Source organism: Heliangelus exortis, chromosome 14 (assembly GCF_036169615.1).
Source record: "Heliangelus exortis chromosome 14, bHelExo1.hap1, whole genome shotgun sequence".
Taxonomy (NCBI): domain Eukaryota; kingdom Metazoa; phylum Chordata; class Aves; order Apodiformes; family Trochilidae; genus Heliangelus; species Heliangelus exortis.
Genome location: NC_092435.1, coordinates 3,780,128 through 3,805,691, shown reverse-complemented (window position 1 = coordinate 3,805,691; position 25,564 = coordinate 3,780,128). Strand labels below are relative to the sequence as shown.

Sequence of the window (25,564 nt, the reverse complement as noted above, 5' to 3'; positions counted from 1 at the left end):
AATTTAACTGTAGCTGTGTAGGTATATAAAAGCTTCTGATTTCTCCTAGGTAGCTTTGAGTTTCACATAACACACCTCCTTGCTGTCAAGAATCTCTCCCTGCTCCCCATCTCTTGCCCTGCCTTTATCAATGATATTCCAACTGGAAAACAAATAATAGCAGCACATGGAATTTGAATTGCTTCAGAAAATAGTTGGTACTGAAGCACAGCTACCTCTGGCAGCTCAGGTGCCTGTGCTGAGCTGGGTATTCAAAGGAAGGACACTCTCTAAGCATCATGCAGCTGATGCTACAGTGAGTGGTTTGCACTGATAACATAATGGGCAACCCTGATCACCAAGGAATCTTGGAAATGGTCATGGCCTGGCAAGGGGGCTGAAACTTCAGTGTTGCCAGAAGAGAGGACTTGTGTTGAAGAGGCCCCACTGGGTACTATAAATTGCCAACAAATTAAAAGCAGTAAGCCCTGTTGTATTGTGGGAAAAGACTGGAGGTGAAAAGCTGAGGTCCTATGCAAGTCATTGAAACTTCAAAGAAAAGTAGTTTGAGTCAGTTTGCAGAAGTGAAAGCCATCAAGCTGGCTTTAGATATTACTTAATGAGAAAAATCTCTATGCTGAGTGATGGATGGTGGCAAATGCTCTGTGGGTGTGGGTACAGCAATGGAAACAAGGTGACTGGTACCACAGATTTAAGCCCATCAAATACTGAGTCTGAAAGGATAAAACTTGTTGCTTGGGGAGTGGATAGGGGGAGGTTATGCTCAAACCCAAACTAGGTTCTTTCTACTAGGGGTTGTCTGTACCTTTAAGAGGGAATGGGCCCTAGACTCCATAGAGAGGGGTGGCAATCCAGTTGGGATTACCCAGTCCTGGTTGGGATCTTGAGAGAAGCAAACCAAAACAAGTTAGAGAACTGCAGACCTGGACTTCAGGAGAGCTCTGTTTTACTTTATACGGGGTGTGCATGGCAGGAGCCCCTGGCAGTTTGCACTGGAGGTCCATGAGGCCCTGGGCTGCTAGAGGATCAAGCCTGGAGGCAGAGAGTCTCCAATGACCATTCAAAAACTAATAAAGAAAAATACTATTCACAACACTTTCAAGAAAAAATTAAACCAGCAACAAAACCAAAACCAACCAAAAACCCCATAACCAAGTAGCTAGTGTTTCACTTAAGAAGTTCTGCTGTAGGGTTTTGCTTAATATTGATGCAGAAAGGATTGAAATGTGAACTCTGACAAAACCAAGCTGGCTCAGGGGCTTCCAGATCTGACAGCAATTCATGGTTTTTCATCAATATTGTCTGTTCACTGGAAAGGGAGTGCCTCTTCTCAGCTGTGTTACCTTCACTCTCCCAGAGCAACAGTCAAGCCAATTAGGAATCTCACAACCTCCATTGCAATAATGCAGGTGGCTCGTTTCATCTAAAGTAAGGATTTAGATTTGAACCAAGGAGCTAGAACAGAAGCTTCAGCTGTGCTGTTGGTTCCTTTGTTCACATGATAATAATATAACAGAATGCAGATGACATGATGGAGGATACTCTGAAAAGCAACAGCAATCACATCTAAAGGATTAGCTCAACAACAGGTATTTTGTTCCATTTCAATCTAGTAAAACTTCTGCAGTTAAGTTCAGCAGGTAAGAAGGACAGGCTTGCATATCTTTTCAGTTCTTTTCTGAGCATCTAAATATTTTTAACTGTTGGAAAGGACCCAGATCCTCTCACTGAACCATCAAAACCATCAGTCCATTTTGTAGAGAACCTCAGTGCTGGGCATCCGACAGCCTGGTATAAAGTAAGAGAATACAGACCATGTCCAAAAAATGCAGGCACTGGCACTCTGTAGTATCCATTTTATTTCTACTCCAAACAGCTCTGGCTTTGGAATTTTTATTTGGTTTGAAGTATGCTGAGCACAGATCCTGTGTTCTTCCAGGTCTCTTCCCATGCTTCCCTCCCACTTCTTTCATGCCTGGCTGGATAATCCAGAACATTACTAGATAGAAGATCACCATCAACTAAAGCTACTAGAAGGCAGAAATTGGCAACATCAGGTATGATTTCAGGGACACACTCTTCCCTTCTAACCCTCCTGTTCTAGGCTCCTGGAATATATGCAAAGCAGTAAGACTTCTGTGAAAATACAGGGGAGGGGGAAACAACATTTTCCCTTGGTGTGTGCACTCCAGAACTGAAGTCTCTTCAAGTGCTGCTCAACCCCATCACTGAGCTGGAATTGCACTGCACCATACAACATCTGGAGAGATAGTGATGCTTTTCATCAAGCTGAGGGAGAGAAAACCCTTATCCTGGAGAAATGCTCCTTGCTGCACACAGCAAGAGATGAGGCACAGTTAGAATCTTCACTGTAAGGCAGTGCAGGGCCACCATTCAGCCAGCAGGTCTTGTAGAGTTTTTTCATGTCTCTTTTCTGAAGGGTCTGCATTTCCTCCTTCACTCTAAAGCTGCTAGTTCCTCCAGAAGCTGCTCCTTCTCCTGCTGCAGCTCCTGCACTCGTTGTTTGTTCTGCTCTAGTCTGTCCTCCAGCCACTGAAGGAGTGGCCCACTGATGGCAGACATCTGGCTGCAGAGGTTCTTTGTGAACACTGGAAAAAGCAAGAACATAACATGCCAGTGCACACACAAAAACCCCCTGTGTGCTGTAACAGCACCAAAGCCAAGAGCTTTGTGATTGAAAATTAACTGTATGGAACAGCAAAAGACAAAAGTTTTTGCTTTTATAGTTATTTATAATTGCTTTTTATGCCAAAGGGAGAGCTGCTACACAGCTGTGGGCTACTATTCCCCAGAGTTAGAATCAAGCCAATCCCTGACCAAGGCTTTACTGTTTGGACTCTGGGAGCAGCATCCTAAATTCTTCCATGGAAAAAAAAAAAAAAGAATCCTTACCTGAGCCATTATGAATCTTGGTTACAGAGTCAAGATGGCTGAGGCTAAGAGAATGAACAGAATGCAGGTTAATGACAAGACAGCACTGAACTGTACTTCATGCAAACCCAGCCTGCAGAACCAGCTACCTACAGGTCACTGGCACTGCAGATACATCTAAACTTCTTTGCCTGTTGAGGCCCTGTACATTCACAAGGATAACACAGCCCTCACAGCACAGAAACCACCAGAGGTAGAAATAAAAACCAAAGCTTGATACATAATATCATTTTTCAGACTTGTCAGCACTCTTATCCTGGTATAAACACTAATAATTGCCACACACAGACACACCACTGAAGTGCCAGCATTCACTCCTGCATGCTCAAGCTGCATTTTGTTGAGCTCTTATGCAGAAGACTGAGAGAACTTGAAGTCCTTAATGTGGAGCTATTCAACCCATTTTCATATAAAGGCACATGAGCTGCTAATGTTCCTTATTTTCCATACCCCTGCTAAGGTTATGGTACTGCAAAAGCAACAGTAGAACATGTTAGCAAAGACAGTCTTGGAGAGGAATGTAGCCCCAGTGCTGTTACCTGTGAATTCTCCTGTAGGCATCCTGCTCTTCTTGGCAAAGGATCTTGGGCAGCTCTACAGCTGATTCCAGACACACTTTCCCAATGGTTTCATGGGGAACAACATGAATAGGAATTTCAATCCTTTCATATCTAAATGGGTATCAGACACAATTAACTTCAAACCAGATGAGATTGAAAAAAAAAAAGAATTATACAAACCTGCAACAGTCCATCCAATGCACAGCACTGTTGCACGTTTACTTTTGGGAACACATCCTTGAGTTTATAAGCAAATGGGAGCCTTCTAGATCCACAAACTTGTCTTAGATGTTAATGATAAAATGCTAAAACAGCTGGATGGCCAGTACTGACAACGTGATGCACAGAGTGTGTGAAGTTGGTGGGCAGTTTACATATAGCAAGCTTGAAGCCTTGACCTCCTTAGTTGAAAGCAAAAGGCTTTTTATACACAGGATTACAGCATAAATTTACACCTGGACTACAGTGTCCTAAACCAAATCCTAAACTACTCAATTATCTAGGCTAGATTAATCAGTCCTAATATGTAGAATCTCTTCAAACAGTGTACATTAGCAGAATTAGGGATATCTTATTCAGGAATCTTTCTACAATATTTGCTCCTCATGATGAGCCTGAGGAGCCACTTATTTGAGACAGAAAGGAGAGAGGTGAAATACACCATGACATTGGACATAAGATACTTCTACTGTACTCACTCTGAGCTCTTCTGGGCTTGAATGGACTGGAAACAGGTATAGAGAATCCTGCCTGTCTAAGAGAGACAGCAGAAAGTCTGATTCCAAGGGCAAAAAGATCATCTATAACCACGTTTCTTAAGATCACAGAATATGCTTTCACACAGGACTTTAACAGGTTGTAAAAGTTGCTTTTCACTTTGACTGGTATCCTGGCACAAGCACACGTTAAAATCCCCATTAGATATTTAAAAAATCTTAAATAATAGCTACCTGGAAAACCTAGACAAGGCCATCACTGACAGCTTATCTCACAGTACAGCACCATCTCCTAAGTGGGCCAGAGGTGGAGGGAGCAGCTGAAGGGCTCTCACCCATTTCAGTGCACACACACCCTGCTGCCACCTGATGCAGCCCCAGAACCCCAGTACCAGCCCAGCCCTGGAAATCAAGGCTGTGGATCAGCACAGAGTAACTAATGACTTGTTGTGTTGTTGTTGGGATTCCAATCCAAACATCACCATTCTAGCCCTGCTTTGTCTGTGCTCCAAGCAGAGCTCAACCCTTTTTGCAGGCTGCACCCAAGGATTTCAGCTTTGCTCTGGAGCTAATGTTTCTCATGAGTATCTGGAGGTTTTACTGACATTTTAAAGTTGCTTACCTTTGTGTTTTTGTCCTCAATGAAGCAAGAAAAGATAAGCCCTACAAAACCTTGGTCCATCATCTGATACATAGCTTGTGTGCGGACATCTGTGTACAGAGAGATAAGAGAATGAGGACTCCACTGGTCAGCTCAAGGAGTGGGAAAAGATTTGCCACCTTTTGAAGTGTGACCTGGGATTTGGTAACAAATGTCAAAAGCTTTACTTTGAAGTGCTTACTCCAGTTGACTAACTTAAAAAAAAAAAAAAAAAATGTAACTGAATAGCAAATCTTAAAAATACAAACCAAGTTATCAAAAAAAAAAAAATATATATATATATAAGATACACACTTCTTTCACAAGAAAGTTTCATTTTTTCCATGAACACTCACAGATGTCAAAGATCACCACAGCAGGCTTATGATTCCTACAGCTTTTTCACTACTCCCCACACCCTGTGTTTCTGAAGCCCACCAGGAGAGGACACATACAGAGTATGCTAGACTTTGATAGACAGGATGTACAGTTGTAAAAATCCACTAAATTGAGAAATATAATTAGCTAGCTGTGAGTTTTCATAAGGAACTTAGACCAAGACTTCTCTTACCAACATGTGATGGCCAGACAGTGATATGAGGATGGGAATGATACCAGCCCACAACTCTCATGGGACGTCCTGTCATTTCAGCCAACCTGTGTGTGAGTCAAGGTGACTTCTGACACCAAAGCAAATGAACAAAGTGTTTCTGTACAAGGAAAACCAGCAGAGTTCTAAAAGAGCTTCTCATCAGTCAACAGAATTCCAGATTCCTTCAGAGGTGACAAGAGAGGAGGCAGGAAGCTGATGGAAGCCTCCTCCCCAGCACTTGCTGGGTGCCACTGCTGCAGAAGAAAATTGGATTTTGTCTGCATGAGGCAGTGACAAGATGGCAGCAAGCTGTCCAAAACAGCATCCTTGAGTGTACATCAGGAAAAGGCTGCCCAGTGCATCACACTTAGAAACAGACCTGTCAGCCTTTCATATTCTGCTATGTCTACACTCCCCCAAAAACATACTTCAGTTTTACTTGTGAACAAATACAAAGAAATTATAAAAAAACAAAAAGCAAAAAATCCCAGTTATAACAGACTTCCAGTGCAAATGCTGGAAGTAATAAGGACTCCAGAGAATGGTGACTGCCAGCACAGCCCTCCAAACCAAACAGCTGTAAGGGGGAAAACAGCTTCAGGAAAACTATAACAAGTTGAAAAGAGCAAATAAAAGGAGATCTGAGCTAAACCACTTCAGTGGTGACTTTGCAGCTGTTTCTACCAAAGGATATCTCTGCTTCAGTGGAAGCAGCTGAAAGCTGTTCAGGTGAAATTTCCACACGGTCTTTCCTCTTATCAGAGCGACGCAGGATGATCACAGAATGGATGTGAACGATTCGGCTGGTGTCAACCTAACGACACAGAAGGAAAACGCAATCATTCCTTCTTCTAAAGACACAAAACACCTTTAAGGAAAAGGCCCCGCGGCAGGGGAAAGCTACGCACCAGAGCAGAGTTGGGCACGCAGCTGGAAACCCTTCCTGACTTTTACAGCAGCTCAACTACGAGCTGGAGCGAGTGGGAGCGGGAAGCAAAAGGCAGCGCCGGGACCCGCCCCACGCAGCGCTGTGCCCCGCTCCCCGCGCGGTGACCCACTCCCGCTCGGAGGTAAAAACCCGCGGACCGCGGTCCCACGGCCCGCACGGCGCAGGCCACGAGCCCCCACCCGGTGTGCCCCGTCCGTCCCCCCGGGGCAGCCCCCCCAGCCCCGGCACCTCGCCGATGCAGAGCCCCATGACCTCCTCCTTCTCGGTGCTCAGTGCGTGGTTGAGGCACACCAGGAAAGCATCGGCCTCCAAATGCACCGCCAGCACCGCCATGCTGCCGACGCCCCTTCGCCGTGCAAGCGGGCGGGGACAAGGCCCGCTCCCCCCCGGCAGCGGGGCCGATCCCGGCGGAGCGCTCCCGGCAGCGGGCCCGATCCCGGCGCTGCAGCGAATGGAGGCGGCCGAGCTCCGGTCCCCCTTCCGGAGAGGCGAGCGGTGCCCCGCGGCGGAAGCACCGTGTAGCCCACGCGAACGGCGGCTTCGAGGTTCCGCAATGCAGCGGGTTCCGTGCCCTGCCGCGGTGCGGGACGGGGCGGTGCGGGAGGCAGAAGGGAGAGGGACGAGACGAGACAAGACGGGACGGCGCGGTCCGACTTGACGCGGCTCGTGGAGGGGCTCCGCTGCGTGGCCGCCACTGGGGCCTGGCAAGCAGCCGGGTGTAGGCCGCAGGGTCAGACGGGCGTGCGGGGGAAGGCTTTGTGCGGTGCACGCAGTGGTGGCTGTCACCTGGCGCAGGGCTGCAGGTAGGTCACGGGCGGACGGCCCGAGGGGCCCGGCCCGGCTCCTCCCGCTCTGCCCGGCGCCGTCTCATGCCCAGGGGCGGCCGTCGAGGCCCCACCGGCCCGGCCCGGGTGGGAGGCGGTTGCTATGGAGGCGAACTGCGCCGTAATCCCGCCGGGGCGGCCGGGCCTCCGCGGCCCTTCCCGCCTCCGACTCGCCACGGCAGACACGCCGTTCGCACCGGTCCCAAACTCCCCTCCCATTCTGCCGTCCCTGCTGCCCTTGTCCGATCCGCCCTCTCCCCTCTCTCCCCCCTTCGGCTGGCTCTTCATCAGGCCCGGCTCCCGCATCCCTTTCCTCGTCCTTCCCTTCCTTTTCCGGACCTGCCTCCAGACAATGTGCGTTACTTTTTGTCTTCCTGTTTCTTTAGATCCTACCAAAACTAGACCTTCCCTCCCCAAAGTGCTGGACAGCCGCGGCTGGTCGGTGAGCATCTGCTACCCCTCAGTAGGTAGGGCAGAGGGGAGAGTGGAGTCAGGGAAGTGCTTGTTTGGGGCCTGTGCTCCAGGCAAAGTAGAATCCAAACCAAAGGAAACAATTAAAAAAAAAAAAAGCATGTTTAGAGTGAGTCAACATGCTGAGCAGACAGTTCATTCGATCCCTGACTTGGTGCTAGATGCAGGCTGGGTTTTTCAGGAAAGCTGAGCCCCTGGAGGGTGTGCATGCACAGGCACCTCTGCACTCCACTAGAAGGCAAACCTTGGTCCAGAAGCTCTGTTAACACTGCTGAATTCACTGAGCCTCACCACTGCTTTTTTCTGTTGGTACTTAAAGGCAGTTGAACTCTTCTAACAATCTGACCTAGATGTTTTTTAAAGTAGAAGTTAATAAAAGTGGGGTTTGTTCAGCATGCTGAGCTCCAGCTCTGGGGATGGTCAAGTGTCAGCTGGAGCAATTTCTTTCACTGTTTTCATACAATACGTTAATGTACCAAATATAAAGGAAAATAAACTGTATTCACCACAAGATGCAATCCTTCTTCTGGCCATTTTCACATTTATTCATATATTGTATGGCTCAGAAATCCACCCAGGTCCCAGAACAGCAGTAAATTTCTAAGGTGTGATGCTGAGATGGACAGAAAGAATACATGTAAGTCTTGTTCCTGTCTGTGGGGACTGGGTTTTAAGTCTCCCTAGATCAATACCTTAAGCAGCTCAGACTTCATCAGTTACGTTGTTGGGAACATTAAAATCTCTGTCAAAGGATGATGCTGTGATTCTGCAAGTTTAAGGTGATTTGAATTTTATTGGATGTGGTGTTGGTTTTTAATAGGTTATGAGACAAGCAATATAAGAAACAGGTTTTATAACTTCTTTAAAATATAAGTAAGCTTCCATCTCCTTTCAGTCACGTCTTCCTACAGGCTTTTTTACTGCTTTCTGATAAAATCTGCAGAGATAGACATTTTATATGTTTTTCTGTTGTTAAACTTCCAGGTGCAGATGTCTTAGGTTCATGCTTTTTCAGATCTCCTGTTTCTTTTGTATGAGTACTAAAGACAGACCTGTCTCACATCAAACCCTGCTGGTTTTGCCTGACCTCAGGATTTTATTTGTGGCACTAATTGCCCAGCATCATAACAGCCTTAGAGACTGTTAAAAAGAGAGGCCAGACTGGGCCTTTGAACTGTGGCAACTGAACTCAGACCTATGGATTTCAGAGGGAGTTTGGGGCAGGTTGGTGGGGGCAGAGGGTGAAAACACATGTTAACTGCTGCCCATTCTGTGTCCTCTGCATGAGCCCTTGTCCTGTCAATCCTGTGTCTGTCCTTACTGCCATGTGCATACACAGTGAACACAAACATACATGTTGTGCTTGAGTCCTCTTATATGTAGTTCAGCAGGACTGAACTGGGTTAGTATTTGAATAGGAAACCTTCCAGGAATAGAAAATTACTTGCTGAGAAATATTTTTATCAATACTGAAAAGTCCTCTGGTTCTGGGGATGATGAGCTGTAGAAATTCCAGCTTTAAATGGGGTACAAATGCAAGTTCTTGGGCATTTTTGGTCGTGATGGAGCTTTTGGCAGTTTATTGCAGACTAGGAGAGTATCCTGGCCAAATTCCAAGCAGGGTGATTACATTCAGCTGCCTGAAAAGTGAGCAGTGGCAATTGCTGCATTACACTGTTGGACAGAAGGATTGCTTAAATTTATGAAGTGACTTATGGTAAAGCAGAATGACAAGGACTTACAGAAATGTCTCTCTAACCATCAGAGCTTATTCTTGAGGTGTTATTGGGCTTCACATTCCTCTAAGTGCCAGTGATGCAGTGCTGGGGCAGTGGTTGGAATGGATGTATCAATATCTCAGGATGGTCTTTGGAATGGTAGTGGTTTTTTTAATGCACATACACATTCCCATACATCAAGCAAGACAACAAACAGAATGGGATAAAAAAGAAATAATAAAAGAATATTTCAAGTTTTCTGTGCTATAAATTAAAATACTGTGGCAGTGCTGTTCAGGCTGATCTGTGGATGGTGTTTTGTTTTCAAAAAGTCTAATTGATCCTTTGATTCAAAGAAGTGGAGAAGCACTGGTGTAAGATATAGAAGGCAACATGGAAGTATATTTACTGTTATATATGTACCCCAATGTATAACATTTTTTTCCTCTTCTTGACTTTCCCTACTTTGTTTTTTTCACCCAGATTTTATTGCTCCTGTCTGAAATATGCCTTATAACTTTACGAGTTTTCTGAAGACCTCTGTGTTTCACTGGGATAGGAATATTGCATCTGCCTCAGAGCAGGAGGATGTTAAATGTATTGCAGCTTAATTCTGTTCTACTTTAAACCTAGATAAAGAATGAAGACTGTCTGTGCCATTTTGATTACCTCTCCTAGGGTCCAAAGAGAGAATCATTGCCCCTGACCTTCATTTGCTAATGGCTCAGCTTGATCTAACTGGTATACAGATAAACTTGCTGTTAAACAAAAAATTCTGGTAGGAAGAACTACCTCAATGTCCAAAATTCTTCTTCCCCTGCTGCTGTCGGTGGCTTTCTGTAACCATCTAAAAACTGAACTACACAAAGTCACAAGAAGCTTCTGTGTGAATGGACAATGCTGCCATCATCCTCTTGAGAGATGAGACGAAGGACCCTTCACAATGACAGCTCTGCAAGTTCCAGAAATGAGAGTGGAGCATTTGGAGCTTCAGGCTTTGTCTCCAGAGTGATCTTTGTTCTCGTTAAGCTCATTTCACCTCTTGTCACAAGTTTTGCTTTTGGGATTTAGACCATCCTTAGCCACGGAACTCCTGTGTAAATCATTTCCTTCCCTCCCTCAGTTTTTCACAAAGACTGCCAATAGGACTGTTAATGAAATAGGCATAGCCAATGTTCACAGGGTTTCACTGTGTACCAGTAGCACCTCTTGCCTCAGAATGCCTTACAAACTCCACCCGGCACGCGTGTCCCGCTCTGCAGCTTCTCATGAAATTCCTGGTCACTTAGGCACCACCTTAGTTTTGCAGTCTGACTTCTAGGGACGTTTCAGCACATAGAACCTCATACAATAAGTCAGATGTCAGCCAGAGGTGCCTTTCAGGTCTGAGAGCTTTCTCCTTCAATGTATTCAGAGCTAAAGAGACCATGCGTGCATCCTGCGGGGTGATCCCATCCGCCTAACGGCAGCATCCTGAAGTGACCGGGGATGGCAGAAGGAGGGCACGCTGGCGCTCCTCCTGTCCGACTCTGGGTACGACGTGTAGGTGTTTACTGTGATGAGCACCGCAAAACGTGGCTTGTGGCTGCAGAAGAGGCAAGTGAACTTTGAGCTTCCCAGTGATTGTAGCTTTGCTATTGCAGGTGCCTCTGCTGCACTGCCGGTAACTGCCTGCTCTTTCTGTTACTTTCCCCCAGGAGGAAGGTATGCTGAGGGCTCGGATCCAAAGAGTTCAGGTTCCCCTGGGTGAGGCTCTGCGACCCAGCCAGCTACCCCCATCCCGGCTGCCTCATATGTGGCAGCTGTCCCAGGGTGAGCAGTACAGGGATAGTAACTCTCGCGTTTGGGAGATAGAGCACCATCTCATGGTAAGGATGGTGGCAACAACAGACCATAGTCATGCCTGTTTGTGAAGTCATTTGAGATCCCTGAGGGACGGCAGAGGACTGTTATTTTGTTGAAGTCCATTAGCTCAGCCACGGTAACTGTAGACGTATTAAAATTTTCCTGTCGCTTACAGCTTGGTGGTGTTGAAGAACTGCTGCTTAAACTCGTGCCTGGTGATTAATCTGGTATGTGTAGATATTACCCCTGCTTTGTACTGTGCTCTGTTTATTCCCAGTCATTCTTTAATACGAGTTTTTGTATTAAAGCAGCGGCTTTAATACAAAATAAAACAGTATTTTTGTATGAGAGCAGTGGCTCTAGGAAAATGTTGTGTATTTTGTACAATAAATGATTCTCTCCACACTGAAATGCAGCTGCCTCTGGGGTGGAAACAATTAAACAACATACAGTAACATCACACAAGAGTGTAGGACAGGCAGTGGAGTATTGTGTCCAAGTGAAATATCAGGGGGTGTTCTAGTTAGGCAGAATGGAATCGCCCCAAGTGGAGTTTGGCCAGGATGCTAGAAATAATGTCCTAGTGATACTGAAAAGTCCTGTGGGCTGGTGAATTATCAGAAATTTGAAAGGCAGCAGCTCTCCAGCTCTGGGCAGGGGCAGGAGTAGGACTGTGGCTCAGGGGAAGCTTAAGTCCCACCACCATTTTCAGTAGCAGTGGTGCTTTTCTGGAGAGGTCTCCCATCCAACTACCAGCACTGCAAGTTCTTGTCTTTCAGTCTCTCAGGGAGGATGACTTACAGGTGTCTCAGCTGCAGAAAGTCCAAGTGTCTGAAATCCTGCTTTTTAGATATCTGAACAAGATGTAGTAGAGTGATCCTCCATCCTGTTTGGTTTTTTAGGGGTGGCTTTCTCTTGAAACAAAACAAAGCCCTCTTTGTTATCTTTATGAGACATTCAAAACTAAGCTGTTTTACTTAGTTGTTTTTTTAAATCAACTCAAGCTGCAGTAATATAACTAACACTAAATCCTAGGTTGTGTAGAGCTCAAGTAGAGGGCTTTTGCACAAATATGTGGTTTAGTATAATGCTTAGAGACACCGGAACTGTTAAAAATTAGTCATCCATGTTGGTTTGAATCATTGCTGGTATCTTTGTGCATCAGAGTGGAAAAGGCCACTTTCCAGCCTGAGGAAAGGAAAAGGCATTCAGTCCTCACAACGTAAAACTTGCTGTATTTGTTGTCCACATTGTCATCTGTCAGCCAGACACAGAGAATTCTTGTGTATGTTGGCTGGCAGCAACAGATGTTTTCTGAACTGTGACAGACAGGGAAATTGGCAGCTTTTTAGAGCTTTGGCTTTAAGATAGTGTTTTGCCCCTCCCAGCCCCACCCCCTATGGAGCTCGTTGTTTCTACAGTAACATTTTCCTATCATTTTAGTTCTCTGAACATGTCCCAGAAGGATCCCTGCCAGAAACAAGCCTGTGAAATACAGAAATGCTTGCAAGGTACCAAGTGTCATTTTGTCTTTCTGGTGTCTTGATTTTTGGTGGAACTTAATTCTTTTAACTGAACCCTGTTCTCCTTTTACCTTCAGAAGGAAGGAAGTAACCGCATAAGCATCACCTACTTGCAAACCAAACAAAAATATAATGTCTGGTTTTGTTAAAATTACATTGTGTTTGTAAATAATGGGGCATTACTAGTACAAAGTTTGGTTTGTAACAATAATGTGCTTATTTAAGTATTCTCCATTCTAGTAAGTGAGATCCCATGTCTAGTCTTGGGATGAAGCTGTAGGCAGGGATAGACATTATAATAAGCTCTCTTACAGAGTGAGTATTGTGGTAGTGGGTGTATGGTGTGAGAAGACTGCAGAGCTTCTGGCTCCAGGGGTGTTTTAAGGTATGTCAGAGAGATACTTTGTCAGGAATCAGTTAGTGTCTGTGATCTGGTATCAAGGTATGAGCTGGTCTCCTTTTGAAGACCTTTAACAGCTGTTTTGTATCAGATTAGCTAAATATTATCTGATAATGTGTTTTGGGAGCATGAATTGGAGAGAGCAGGCTTGTTATTTGCAGAGGACAATATTTTTAAGCTATTTTGATTGCTTCTTAGAAAAGGATTTGCCTTATGGAATAATTAAGAGAAAATATGTGCCAAGGCAGCTCAGCCATATGGGAGAGAGTTCTTTGCCAGTCATCTGGTGGAGCCTTCAGCCAGCACACTCTGATCCTGACGTGAGAATAACTCATGGTGTTAGCCCAGGCACAATGAGTCAGGAGCCCAGTGTTGCCACTGCTGAATCAGACAGACCAGCTCCACAGCAACTCATTTCTGCTTTTCATTTATTTGCAGAAAAGCAGGTTAGCAAGGAGAGAGTAGGGGGGTCCTGCTAGGGAAGTGGAGGGATGGTTTTGCATCAAACAAACATAGTTATTACAGTCTGTGCAGGTAGGAACACAGAAAGAAAAACATCTGGGAAAAAGCAGGAGAAATCAATAATCAATTATTAATAGATGTCTGTTTCCAGGATTGCTTTTTGGAAGTAGTGTTTGTGCAGAGCAAGGGCTCAAACTACACCCTCTGTGTGTCCCCAGCATTTGCCTTTTACTGTCTTTGTGGTTTAAAGCATTCTCACATGAAGGGCTGCATTCTTTCCCTGTAGGCACTTAAAAGCTGGTATTTGACCATGTTTTGGTCTCAGCTATGACAGTGGGTTTTTTTGTAACAGATTATTCCAAGTATTTTACCTGTGCAGTTTTGTGTAGTTTTGATCTGAATGGTTATGTGTTAGCAAAGGTTGTTGATTCTGCTACATGTACACTCCACTGTCTGCCACTTCTCTAGCTATCATTTTGGAGTGCTATTGTTCATATATTATCCTGCTGTGGAGTTTTCTGAGTTGCACAGAGGAAGCAGCTGAGCTGACAGCAAAGCAATTTTCCTTTCCACTCTTCCACTGTATCACAATTAGTGTGATAGATGATGTATGTGGCACCTAAACCAAATACATGAAGACAATGTACAAAGTGTGAAAGATGGAGGGTGGAAGCAGGCTCTTTGGAATATGCTGGCTTTTCAAAGGCTGGTTTTGGAGTGGGCCATTGTTCCAAAAGATGTTGCCTACTTCCTCTGTGAGGAAGTAAATCTCTTGCCTGCTGTAAATCTCTGGTGTTTTGCTATCCACTGTATGACTGTCATGCTTTTCAGCATTGCATCCCTGACAGATAGCAAAGATGTGCTCGTATGTAGGTGTAATTTTAGAAAAAAAACTGCAAAGGCAGAGGAACATTTAGAAGAGCCTTGGAGCACTCATCATTGTCAGGTGCAAGGAGATGAGCTCTAATCTCCAAGGGCCTGCCATGACCTAGTGGCACAAAGCAGTAACACTACCATAACCTTTTTCTCAGGGGTGACCTCTGTGCTTGTGTCTCTCACCAGCCCAGCTGGGGAACCATAGCCCAGCAATCAGAGCAAGCTGACTTGCTCATTAACCAGAAAGTGTTTATGGATCCTTTCTGGGCTCTCCAGTGGGTGCTGTGTTTGTCTCACATTGGGTTGCTGTTGCTTTTAGTCTTTCAAAAATCAGTGAGGGGGGAGGGTGAGTGCATTTGTGTAGCCGGTATGTAGCTAATCCAAGAGAGAGGGAGTAGCTCTGCACAGGCTGCACTTCTATGCAGACAGGCAGTTAGTTATTAATTCAAGCCTCAGGCTCACTCTGCTTACATACCCCCAGGGCTTCTCTGAGAGATCCTGGTAGCCAGCTCTGCAAAGCAGTGTGGGCTTTGCCACCTCAGCTGACAGTGTCAGACAGCAGAACACTAGGGCAGAAAGGATGCTGGACAAACCATCTGTGTTCTGCAGTGCCTGAACCTCCCAATGCAGTGAAATCTCTGAGCCTGAAACAAAGACAATCTGGAGTACAAATGCACAGACATGAGCCCATTTATCCCAGGTCAGACTAGCAGTTCATTTAGCCCCATGTCCCAGCTCTGTCAGTGTTCAAGAGGAGCTGAGGAAGGAAAGTGAGAGGAGGTCAAGTAACAGTTATGTGCCTAAGCAACATCCTGAGCTAGAGGTGGGAGCTTTTTGTGGAAGATGGATGTGTCACTGTCTCTGTGCAGCTGGATTCAGCTGCTGGCATCTGGCTAAGCACTCCTCCTAACATACTGCCTGCTTTGGCTGCAAGGCAAAGATACAGCCTGCCAGTGACAGGCCACTGGTAGGAGATTGGCTGTTGTGCTCCCCACCCATTCCTTTTTAAAAATCCCACAGTGCTGAAGGGTGTATGTGTCCCTGTTTATGTAAACAATATAGTAACAAGCCAACTGGGTTGAATATCATGGATGGCAAGATTCATCTTAAAAGCACACAGGTTAAAGAAAGCAAGGAATGAAGGGCAACATTCTTATTGTGGTTAGATGGGATAACTACAAAACTGGGGGATTGAAGATGCTCCCATCCACAACAGCAAGGATGCTTTTGCATGGCTTTAGATTGCTGAAACTAAAGACAGGTTTTTGTAGAGCAGAGAAAATTATGAAATGCTTGTAAATAGATCTTACTTTTGAGAGAAACAAGCTGCCCAGAAAATGTCCCCTCTGGGGACAAAGCCTCTTCCCCTTTGCAGACTTAATGTCTCCTTCTTATTTTCCAGCGAACAACTACATGGAGTCTAAGTGTGAATCTGTGCTTCAGGAAATGAGGAAGTGCTGTGCCCGGTACCCCAAGGGCAGATCCATCTGTTGTTCAGGGTTTGAGAAAGAAGAAAGAAAAAAGTTTAAGGTGATTCCAGAAGGAATTCCCCTACCACCTCAGTAACACAATGCAGCTCCAGCAGATGTGGAGCATGGACTGATCTGCAGAGCTCGTGTTTTTTTCAAGCCTTCTTTAGACTTTCAGGAAAGCCAGACTGCTCCTAGAACACACCTTCCAGCACACCAAAAAGTATAACACAGTACCAACAGATGGCCTGGTTATCAGACTTTATTTTCTGTACCAAAACATCATATACATTGTCTTTGCGTTGCACCTGTGTCTTTGAGAAGTCAACTTGCTGTTTTCAGAATGCTTACCTTACTCTTACCCATTCTTGCTCTCAGAATGGAGAACTGGAACCAAGTTATTCTGGCTTCTGGAGTGGGAGGTACAGGAAATTAGATCAGAAGAGTGAGTGAGTTTAAGCATGACACATAAAACAAGTCCACCTTGACACAGTAAAGGTATTGCTGCCATCATGCTCCAGACATTTGCCTGTCCAGTGGTTCAAGCTCAAGAATGGAAATCAGCTCTGGGGATTGTTCCTAGATTTTGCATAGATCACAAGTGACTACAGGGTCACTTTGCTTAAGTGCCTCACTTCCCCACTGGACAGACTTTTGGTTACTTAATATTTGAATTGCCTATACACTATTAGCATGACAAAGATGTTGCAGAAACATTATTTCAGGGATTGCTACAGAAATAGTATTATTTTTAAAGCAATATTAATTTGAAAGATCAGACTGTTGATAGGAAATTTACAAATTTATGTATAACTGAAAACCTTTAAGCAATATGTTATGAACCCAGCATAGTTCCCTTTGCTGGTACCCAGAGGCCTGTCACAAAGCCCTGGGCTAGATCCAAGAACTGATTTCAGTGCTGCTTACTGGACAAGCAGTTGAAGGCACTTGTTTTCAGCACAGCATTCCAGACTCATTCCCAAGCTGGCTGTGACTGGACCCCAGGGAGAGATGGCTTTTCAAAAGCTGTCACCTGTGCAGCAGAATTTCCTGTGACCTGTAAGAGGAGCTCGGTAGACAGTTCCTGCATCACCCTTCAGAGCTGCCCAAATCTCTCCGTCCCCAGGCACCTCAGTGGGTACAAAGTTACAGGGCTTAGGCACCTAAATACCAGACTTCAAACCACTAGGTCCCTAACTCTGTTGTTAGATGTAGGCATAAAGGACTTTCCTGCTGTGATCAAGTACAACCTATGAAATACAGCTTCTGTAAACAGACCACTGTAGTCTAGGCACAATAGCTCAGTGTATTGAAGCCTAAAAGAGCAAACCATTTGTATTCACTGCTCTGAAATACCATGATACAAAATAAAGTAATGGAACAGACTGTAGTCTCAGTTTGGTTATTGATTGAAAATACAACATGGCTGCGAAGTCCTTGAGCTACTTGTGCTGTCATCATGTTTAAGTAGAAGCTGCTTGGTATAACCAGGTATAATCAGGACTCAAGATCAGAATGATTCAGGGCTAGTCTTCCTTTCCTGCCACCTCCCCCCCAAATAAAACAAAACAAAACTTAAAAGAAGGGTTTTAGTATTCCTGAAAGGTTGGGGAGAGTTATAACAACATTGTAAAACTGCTCTAACACTTGAGAAGTAGCTCATTTTCTCCTTTTGCCTCATCTGAGCAGAAGCAGTGTAAAGTCACTGACAGATAATTAAAATAAGTATCTAGGGTTATGTTGTGCCTGCAGAAACAGAAGCCTCATCTCTGTGCCCATTTGTTCTGGAGTGGAGCAAACTTGCTCAGCAGGAAGACTCTGAAGCCAGGTTGGCAGCAGAATCCCCTCCTGCCCCAGAACCACTGCACCTCTTGGGAACAGGGGTGACTGACCAATGGATCACCAGGGAAAAGGATATATATATATATATATATATATATGTATATATATACATAATATAACCCCTGCAAGGAAGAGGGAGGGCTGGTAACCTCATGCTACCAGACTGTCTGTAACTGCTTCTGTGAGTCAAACAGAATATCCAGGGTAAGACAAAACCATGCTGGCTCCCAAAAAGTCAACAGGCCTCACACACAGAAGCTATTAGAGCAAAACTGTTTAATAAAATATCACTTCAACAAGCATTTACATACAATATATAAAAACCCTTTAAAAGCCTAGTGTGTTTTAAACCTTCTTGTACTGAAACAGACACCAGAGGTTGTTTGAAACAAGATCAGAAGGAGGAGGGACAGGGGGAACAACTCATCTTGGCACCTGCAACATTGAAGAAGCGTGTCCACAGCATCCAGTGGTGCAAACCACAAGCCACACACTAGCACAGCAGAAAGATCAGCCAGATCCCAAGATTCTTGTCCATTCTCTGCCTGCATCCACACCAAACTCAACGTGAATTTGTCACTTGATTCCCCTTTGAGCAGTAACAGACATTTTAGCTCCCTCTCTGGGACATTCCTCTCCATAGCAGCAACTCGAGACCTCGAGGAGCAGAAATGACTACAGCCTGTGCTGGAGCTGGGCAGAAATAGTGATTTATTTGAGCCTGGAAAACATCCCTAAGGCCTGCTAATGATTTACTTTGAGCTTTGTTGTTGGAGAAAGCTCTGTGAAGAACAGTGCATCCCAAGTGCAGCACCAGGCAGAGGGGCAGGAGCACCATTTTCCTACAGAACAAAATACCCTGCAATACAAAAATTCAGGCACTACCAGCCTGGCAGAATTCCTACCAAAAAATTCCAAAGCCACCACCACCTTCTGTCACTCACTCCCAAACACCAATCAACAAAGCTGACAACTGCAAGCTGTTAACAACTCCTGTTCCAGCTTTTTAAGCAGTTCACAAGGAGTGATCTCCATTCCTAATCACCCAGAACAGCAGTGGATGATTAGAAGGACATTACACAGCACTGGAGATGCAGCACAGCTGATGAGTGAGGTGCTGCATCATCCATGCACACCATTATTCCCTAATGTTTCCCAGAGAAGGATGGGCTGACTTTCACATTAAAAAACCATAATTTACAAGAACTCCTTACTCCCTTTGCTCCTTACATGGAGGTAATCACCCATCCATCATCCATGTCCTTGTATTCCAGAAAGCTATAACGCCAGCCTGGCACAGCCAGTGCACTTCCAAGGGATTATGTTTTTTTAATAATTTTCTCTTGTAGGCTACAGTTCTGCTCTGTACACAGCTGCACTGTGACACTGCTAAAAACAGCTGAGCTGAGCTCTGCATCTGGACTGCCTCATCACCTGCAGAAGGGCTGCAGCTGATGGAATTAAGCAAGTAGCTTTTCTTTTTTGTGGAAATGAGAAAACACAAAGAAGAAAGGAACATAAAAAAGGCAGGAGGTACAGAAATGAGCCATTCCCTGGTTTTTTCCAAGTTTTTTCACTTAATTTACTTGCAGAACCAATGGAGATGGAGTCTGTGCTCTGCAAAGGCATATCAAGGACTGTATTCCAGTTCCACATCCTCCCTCATCACCACTCCAGTAGAGTGGCAACAGGGACCCCAGACCAGTACAATGTACCTTAAGCAGAGATGCATTTCCTGCCTACAGCCCTCTCCTGTGTAGTTACAACTCTAAAAGCATCACCAGCTCCAACGACACCAGATACGGTCATGGTAGATCTAGAAACAACAGTCTGAGGCCCAAGGTGATTTACAGTAAGTAGTAGCAGAGCTGAAATACATCCTGCCCGTGCCAGCACCTGACAGACAGAGCAAGCACGCTGGGAGCCCGTTCACCACCAGAGTGCGCCTCAGCACATTTCAAAGGCTGAGCACTCAGCAAGAGAGAAAGGAGCTCTGCTGTGCAGGAAGTTTGGTGACTTTCAGAACACACGATGAGCAAAGAGCCTGGAGAGTCACCTATGATGCTCAGTTTCCATCAGCAGAACCGGTGCTGCAATTCCAGTCAGTGGTACAAATTATATCAGAGGAGAAGGCAAAGGTCCATTCACCTGAAGTGCAACGGTTTGGGAAGAGCAGGAGAATCCCCAGTACCACACAATGCATGAACTTTCTCCTCATCCATCCACCCACCCTGGACACAGCCCAGACTGTCCCTTGACACTTCTTCACCCAACTTAGCCAAGAACATTTTGAATTGCACACACCATCTCTGTGCAGAGGGAAGCACAGGATTTCCAGATATTGGGGCAGAAAAAGTGCAAGCTAAATAGTTCTAAAAAGCTGTTGTACACACACACTGGCAGACAAATGTACTTGGTAACCTGGGAAGAAAGACATTTAAGAGATTTTTTCTGTCATCACGTTTGTGAGGCTGCAGCTCACCAGACAATCTGTGACTGGCATATTTGGTAGGGAAAGGAATTGCAATGATACACAGGGTTACAAGCTTTCAGACTGATTCCAGCACCATCAAGAGGAAAATGTTGGAAATCAGGAGTGCTGTAAAAAAATAAGGACTGGGATCTGTGAGCTGAAGGGACCTGAACCTGTTGGCAACATCCTTTAATTTCTAAGTGAAAAGCAGTAGATAGGGCAAGGGAGGCTGGGCATGAAGAGTGAAGCACCGTTTCTAGGATGCCATTCCGAGCAGGAATCCTCCAGCAAACCCTCCAGTCAGGATAACATTCTTCTTCAGAAATATGATCACCTAAGCAGGGGAGAGAAGAGCCAATAGTGTTTAACACACCCTCCCTGTAAGAAGAAATCCCTGAGGCTGTTCTCCAAGGTGAGGGATGCTTGGAGAGAGGCCACTGTTGTGGTTAAGTATCCTATCTAATGACCTCCCTCTCCAGTCTCCTGTTTGCATACACAGCTCCTGAAGTGATCCAGACCCAGTGCAGCCTGGATCCACAGAAAGACCCCAGGGATCTCTCACAACCAGAAGTCAGTCTGATAGAAGGGGCTGCTGAACATGTCTGCCAGGCCAGAGTACAGCAGAGTCCATGGTAACCAGGCCACTCTGCCACCAACCTGCTTAGTTTTTCTTGTCAAACTGAAGAGACATTTCTCCTCACAACACCAGCATGTTCTCTCCCAACCCCAAGGAATCTGCAGTAACATATGGTAAGCTGGTGTCATGCCACTCCCACTGTCTCAAATATAGAGCCACAGAATGGTTAGAAGGGTTGGATGGGTCAGCCAAGATCCAACTCCCCTGCATGGGCAAGGACACTTCCCAAGTTGCACAAGGCCTTATCAAACCTGGCCTTAAACACCTTCAGGGAGGGGGCATCAACAGCCTCCCTAGGCAACTTTTTCCAGTATCTTACTACCTTCATGGTGAAGAATTTCTCCCTAACATCTAACCTAAATCTACCATCTTTCAGTTTAAAACCATTACCCCTTGTCCTATCACCACCCTCTCTGGTAAAAAGCCCCTCCCCAGCTTTCCTCTGGCCCTCTTCAGGTACTGGAAGGCCACTAAAAAGTCTCCCAAGAGCCTTCTCTTCTCTGGACTGAATAACCTCAACTCTCTCAGCCTGTGTTTGTAGCAGAGGTCCTCCAGCCCTCATCTTTGTGGCCCTTCTCTGTACCCTCTCCAACAGGTCTGGGAGCTCTAAAGCTGTAGGGAGTATTTCAGGAACAGTCTCACAAGAGCAGAGGGGTAGAATCACCTCCCTCACCCTGCTAGCCCTTCATCTGATGCAGCCCAGGATGCTGTTGGCCTTTTGGGCTGTGAGTGCACACTGGCAGTTCACATCAAGCTTCCCATCTGTTACCTGCCCCAAGGTAGCCTCAGGGCTGCTCTGTATCCATTCTTTACCCAGCCCAGATGCAGGACTTGCACTTGGCATGGTGTTCTGTTAAACTTCATGAAGCTGGCATGGGCCCACCTCTCCAGCCTGTCAAGGTCCCTCTGGATCACCTGCTTTCCTTCTAAGGTGTTAACCACACCACACAGCTTGGTATAGTCAGCAAACTCACTGAGGATGCACTCTACCCCACTGTCCATGTCTCCAACAAAGATGTTAAATACCAGATGCATTTAAATATGCAAAGATAACTTTGCCATCTCTCCAGTTTGTCATACAAATGTTTCCTCCTTGTATTTGTACAACAATAGATCTATGACAGCCCAAGAGTCAATCCCATTGTGTGCTGTCCCTCCAGCTAAACACCTGTACAACCCCTGGAAGAGTTGCCTCACCTCATCCACTCTGCTTTTCACTTCTGGACACGCTTTGTTACCACTGCTGTGCAATTTCAGCTGCTGCTTGGCTTTGTTCATGTCACGTTCTACTAGCTTCCAGTCCACTTTGATGTATCCTGTGTGGTTTGCAATCTGGAGTTTTGAAGGGTGGAAAGCCCATCATGACCATGGCTCAACAGACCCCCTTGCCCACCCACCTTCCCTGACTACAGCCACCTCCCACACACTGGTCCAATGGGCTGAGAGGATGAGTACACAAAATCTGACCAAAGGACCAACTCTGTAGCTGTATTAACTGTCCTGCAATATCTGCCTCCCACAGTAATCCTCTAATAGCAGGACACACATTGCAGCACAGCCTGTTTCAGCCTCTCATCCATTGTAAAACTGGCATCACCTCCCCCTCAGAAATGCCATATATATTGTATGGCTTTCTGTAGCTCTCCTGCTGCTATGGGTGGACACAGCTATTAATATCCTGCTCATGCCTACTGACATGTTATCTGGCCAGGGAGATTCAGCAGTGAAACTCTGCCTGCTCAGAGCAAGCTTTTGGCTTTCAAAAGAACAAGCAGGGAAAAGACTCAGATGTGAGCCAGAACATGACATCCATGGCCACACAGAGCTCCTGGAAGAGCAGTGCACTGGCCCCACAGGTACCAACAGATAATGAACACTACACAGCCCTTTGTCCCCACAGTCCTCAGAAAGCTCTGGCCCACTGTTCATACACACCTGAAGCAGGAAAAAGCCACCTCCCACTGCTGTTGCTGCCAGCTTTCCAACTTTCTGGAAGATGAATCCAGTACACCTACAAATTTAAAAGGACTCAGTCAGGAGAATGAGATGCCACACACACTCCTCAGCGTGCTTTCCACAGGCCAGGCTGCCTGTGGCAATAATTAACACAAGACTCAGAGACAGCCTAGCACGTGGCAGAAGAAATCTACATGCACCCAGAAAGAGAAAAGATTTGCACCCATCCAAAAGTGATACTTTTATAGCTTTTTACTTCTCACTACTGCATTTCTGCCTGCTGCAGTTAGATTTTTATCTCTGCAACATAAATCTTCCCCCTACAAGAGTAATCAGAAAAATGATTTTAGCTTTTTTTCTTTTTTTTTTTTTTTCCCCCAACTAGTATCATATTTGAAGGGAAGCAGTACATCTGCTGTTGCTCCATGACAGAGCATGGGAAGCTCCTTTGCTGCCCAGGAACTGCTTACTTTTCATTTCTCAGAAGAGAAAAATTCTGAAACAAGCAGACAGCAGTAGTCTAAAGCTTTGCTGATCTCCAAACTGAGTTACACACAGTAACATGAAAAACACCACTGCAGACACCACGACACACACAGGTGCTACCACATTGCTCAGTCATCTAGAAAAGGGATAGTGTATAATATCACCCAAAAAGCACTTTACTTTGACCAGTTTCCTTATCAGCACTGCAAAACAACACAGCAGTCTCTTCTTATCCAGATATTTATCAATATATACATGAAGTAAAGAAACAAGAAAGAGATGTCCAGCTTTTTTTTTTTTAAATCAGAATATGAAGATCTGTCACACACTTTTAAGCAGTTATCCCCATATCACATGAAGATGACAGGTACAGTAAGAAGAAAAGCAGGGTAATTACACCCAGTTTTCAACTCAGTGCTCCTGTGGGAACAAGGTTGCAAACAAAGCTACAAGTAAACAGGTCCCAGCACTTACAAGTGAGTTGAAACCCCAGGAACCACACAGACAAGTGCAGCAAGCCACCTCCACAGGACATTTTTGTGAGGGATGTGCATGAAACACATCCACCTCCAGGGAAGAAAGGTAACCTTGTCCCAAGAGGCCTGTTTTAAATTCAACACCACCACTTTATGCCAAAATTTATAGAGAATTATTTCACCTCAAAAATTAAAGGCCATTTTCTTCCCTAGGAGATAAAAATTCTCAATTCTTCAGCTCCACATGCTGAAGTTCAGCAGAACATGCCAAGGCACGGCGGGCTGAGGAAGCTGGACACCTGCCTTCTCTGAGAAACTAACAGGTAAGTTACCTGTCAGTGTCCCTGCACCTGTCAGTGTGTCACTAAAAGCAGTAGTGCCTGCAGGCATCCTGCCTGCCACAAGCAGCACATCTTACCATCCTGTGACCCCTCCAATCACCAGCTGTGTGGCCACATTGTACTTCTCAGCGCTGGACCCCGAGTTAGGGGCGAAGACCTTGCGCCACCAAGGCCGACTCTTGGTGTACTCTGTGAGGTCCAGCATATTGAACGACTCCTCCTTTGCACCTGCAAGCACCTGGAGAGGCTCAGCCCAGGTAATGCTGTCCCACAGCCCCCTGCCAGCTGCCTGGACTCTCCAGGGGCACAGGATCCCCACCCAGCCACACACCCCACGGGGCCTGGCATCCCCCCAGAGCCTTTGGGAACCCTGAGACCCCACCCCCAAGGCCCCTCAGACTCCCTCAGACCCAGTCCCCGGAACCCCACACCGCCCTCAGTGTTCCCACAGGTCTTGTCCCTGAGGAAAGGGCACAAGTTGATGCGGGAGGCCGTCCCGGGAGCTGCCCCTAGAGCGTCCTGCGTCAGTTGGAGCGCTCAGGCAGCGCCAGGCCTCGGTATCGGTCACCGCACATCGCCAAAGGAAACTGCACCGCACAGGGCACGCGATGCGCTCTCCGCCGCGGGCAGTGGCGGTGGGACGAGCTGCGGGGCACGGGAAACCCCACTGTCAAGGGAAGGGGAGTGGTAGGACCCGCATCCGTCACCCTGCCCTGCCCTACCCAGCCCAGCCCTGCCCTGCCCCACCTCCTCCCGGCACCACCATGGCTCCGGTGACCTCCGCGCACCGCCCCCGCACAGCCGCCGAGGGCACGTGACCACACTGCGCAGGCGCGGGGCCGCCGCCTCACGTGGCCGCACCCAAACCGCACCCCCTGCGCCTCATTGGGAGGCGGCGTGCGCGGGGGGGGGGGGGGGAGAGCGGGGACGGAGAGTGTGCGCGTGCGCGTGCGTGTGTGCGGGCACGTAGAGTGCGCGTGCGTGTGTGTGCGTGAGAGCACATAAAGTGAGCGTGTGTGTGCGGGCACGTAGAGTGTGCGCGTGTGCATGTGCGTGCGTGTGCGGCTGTGTGCGGCTGTGTGCGGCTGTGTGCGGCTGTGTGCGGCTGTGTGCGGCTGTGTGCGGCTGTGTGCGGCTGTGTGCGGCTGTGTGCGGGGGCACGTAGAGGGTGCGCACGTAGAGGGTGCGCGCGTGTGCGTGGGCACGTAGAGTGTGTGTGTGCGTGCGTGCGTGTGCGGTGTGTGCGTGGGGGGGCACGTAGAGTGTGCGTGCGTTAATTCCAGTTAATTCCAGTTAATTCCAGTTAATTCCAAATGTCCTCCATTCTCACACCTGGAATCCCCTCCCTGCATCTTG

The 25,564-nt window shown here is 46.5% G+C and overlaps 4 protein-coding genes across 12 annotated transcripts; 2 read left to right on the top strand and 2 right to left on the bottom strand.

The window, feature by feature from the left end:
- Nucleotides 1-1,841: 1,841 nt before the first annotated feature.
- Nucleotides 1,842-6,950, bottom strand: BRCC3 (BRCA1/BRCA2-containing complex subunit 3). 2 transcript variants are annotated; one of them, XM_071758015.1, is made up of 8 exons: nucleotides 6,662-6,950; nucleotides 6,155-6,274; nucleotides 5,440-5,527; nucleotides 4,851-4,939; nucleotides 4,211-4,266; nucleotides 3,492-3,623; nucleotides 2,914-2,957; nucleotides 1,842-2,609 (listed from the first exon to the last, which is right to left on the bottom strand). In XM_071758015.1, exons 1-8 carry the CDS (start codon nucleotides 6,740-6,742, stop codon nucleotides 2,458-2,460), a joined length of 762 nt encoding a protein of 253 aa, XP_071614116.1. In that variant the 5' UTR covers nucleotides 6,743-6,950; the 3' UTR covers nucleotides 1,842-2,457. The 2 variants fall into 2 exon arrangements, with proteins under 2 accessions (XP_071614116.1, XP_071614115.1); XM_071758014.1 differs by having other exon boundaries at nucleotides 6,638-6,917.
- A 145-nt stretch (nucleotides 6,951-7,095) lies between these two features.
- Nucleotides 7,096-17,383, top strand: CMC4 (C-X9-C motif containing 4). 7 transcript variants are annotated; one of them, XM_071758031.1, is made up of 4 exons: nucleotides 7,152-7,212; nucleotides 7,620-7,675; nucleotides 12,711-12,778; nucleotides 15,931-17,383. In XM_071758031.1, the coding sequence occupies exons 3-4, from the start codon at nucleotides 12,721-12,723 to the stop codon at nucleotides 16,092-16,094; spliced, it is 222 nt and encodes a 73-aa protein (XP_071614132.1). In that variant the 5' UTR covers nucleotides 7,152-7,212; nucleotides 7,620-7,675; nucleotides 12,711-12,720; the 3' UTR covers nucleotides 16,095-17,383. The 7 variants fall into 7 exon arrangements, with proteins under 7 accessions (XP_071614136.1, XP_071614132.1, XP_071614133.1 ...); XM_071758032.1 differs by having other exon boundaries at nucleotides 7,156-7,212; nucleotides 7,620-7,700; XM_071758033.1 differs by having other exon boundaries at nucleotides 7,190-7,212; nucleotides 7,620-7,671.
- MTCP1 (mature T cell proliferation 1) lies at nucleotides 10,879-12,778 on the top strand. 2 transcript variants are annotated; one of them, XM_071758026.1, is made up of 4 exons: nucleotides 10,879-11,018; nucleotides 11,120-11,290; nucleotides 11,443-11,494; nucleotides 12,711-12,778. In XM_071758026.1, the coding sequence occupies exons 1-3, from the start codon at nucleotides 10,911-10,913 to the stop codon at nucleotides 11,488-11,490; spliced, it is 327 nt and encodes a 108-aa protein (XP_071614127.1). In that variant the 5' UTR covers nucleotides 10,879-10,910; the 3' UTR covers nucleotides 11,491-11,494; nucleotides 12,711-12,778. The 2 variants fall into 2 exon arrangements, with proteins under 2 accessions (XP_071614127.1, XP_071614128.1); XM_071758027.1 differs by lacking the exon at nucleotides 12,711-12,778 and having other exon boundaries at nucleotides 11,443-11,678.
- A 715-nt stretch (nucleotides 17,384-18,098) lies between the features above and the next one.
- FUNDC2 (FUN14 domain containing 2) lies at nucleotides 18,099-25,100 on the bottom strand. The gene is made up of 5 exons (XM_071758023.1): nucleotides 24,956-25,100; nucleotides 24,286-24,436; nucleotides 22,885-22,960; nucleotides 22,147-22,281; nucleotides 18,099-20,646 (listed from the first exon to the last, which is right to left on the bottom strand). The coding sequence occupies exons 1-5, from the start codon at nucleotides 24,972-24,974 to the stop codon at nucleotides 20,569-20,571; spliced, it is 459 nt and encodes a 152-aa protein (XP_071614124.1). The 5' UTR covers nucleotides 24,975-25,100; the 3' UTR covers nucleotides 18,099-20,568.
- Between the last annotated feature and the right edge of the window lie 464 nt (nucleotides 25,101-25,564).